The sequence below is a fragment of the Phaethon lepturus genome, unplaced genomic scaffold (genome assembly GCF_000687285.1).
Source record: "Phaethon lepturus isolate BGI_N335 unplaced genomic scaffold, ASM68728v1 scaffold46078, whole genome shotgun sequence".
Classification (NCBI taxonomy): domain Eukaryota; kingdom Metazoa; phylum Chordata; class Aves; order Phaethontiformes; family Phaethontidae; genus Phaethon; species Phaethon lepturus.
In genome coordinates this window covers 1-214 of record NW_010559145.1, presented here as the reverse complement: position 1 = coordinate 214, position 214 = coordinate 1, and the positions used below count along the sequence as shown (strand labels likewise).

Genomic DNA, 214 nt, shown 5'->3' with positions numbered 1-214 from the left:
TACTGGTTGGCAGCTTCGCAGGCGTCGATCCAGTCGCTGTAGACATCCACTGGCTCCGACAGGTCTCAAGGGAATGTTAAGGCAATAACAGGAAGGCAGAGGGGGGGTCCAGGGGGGTCGCAGGGATGAGGGGTCCCAGTAAGGATACAGGTGATGGGCGTCTGGAACTCCTCCAGGCAGACGGTGCAGGAGATCACCCCCGTGTTGCGGGCAC

At 60.7% G+C, this 214-nt stretch overlaps 1 protein-coding gene across 1 annotated transcript; it reads right to left on the bottom strand.

The window, feature by feature from the left end:
• Nucleotides 1-3: 3 nt before the first annotated feature.
• ELOF1 (elongation factor 1 homolog (S. cerevisiae)) lies at nt 4-211 on the bottom strand (the record flags this gene model as incomplete). Its single annotated transcript, XM_010293275.1, has 2 exons — nt 4-64; nt 149-211. Coding segments are annotated over 2 exons (124 nt in total), but the record flags the coding sequence as incomplete, so codon positions are not given.
• Nucleotides 212-214: the final 3 nt, after the last annotated feature.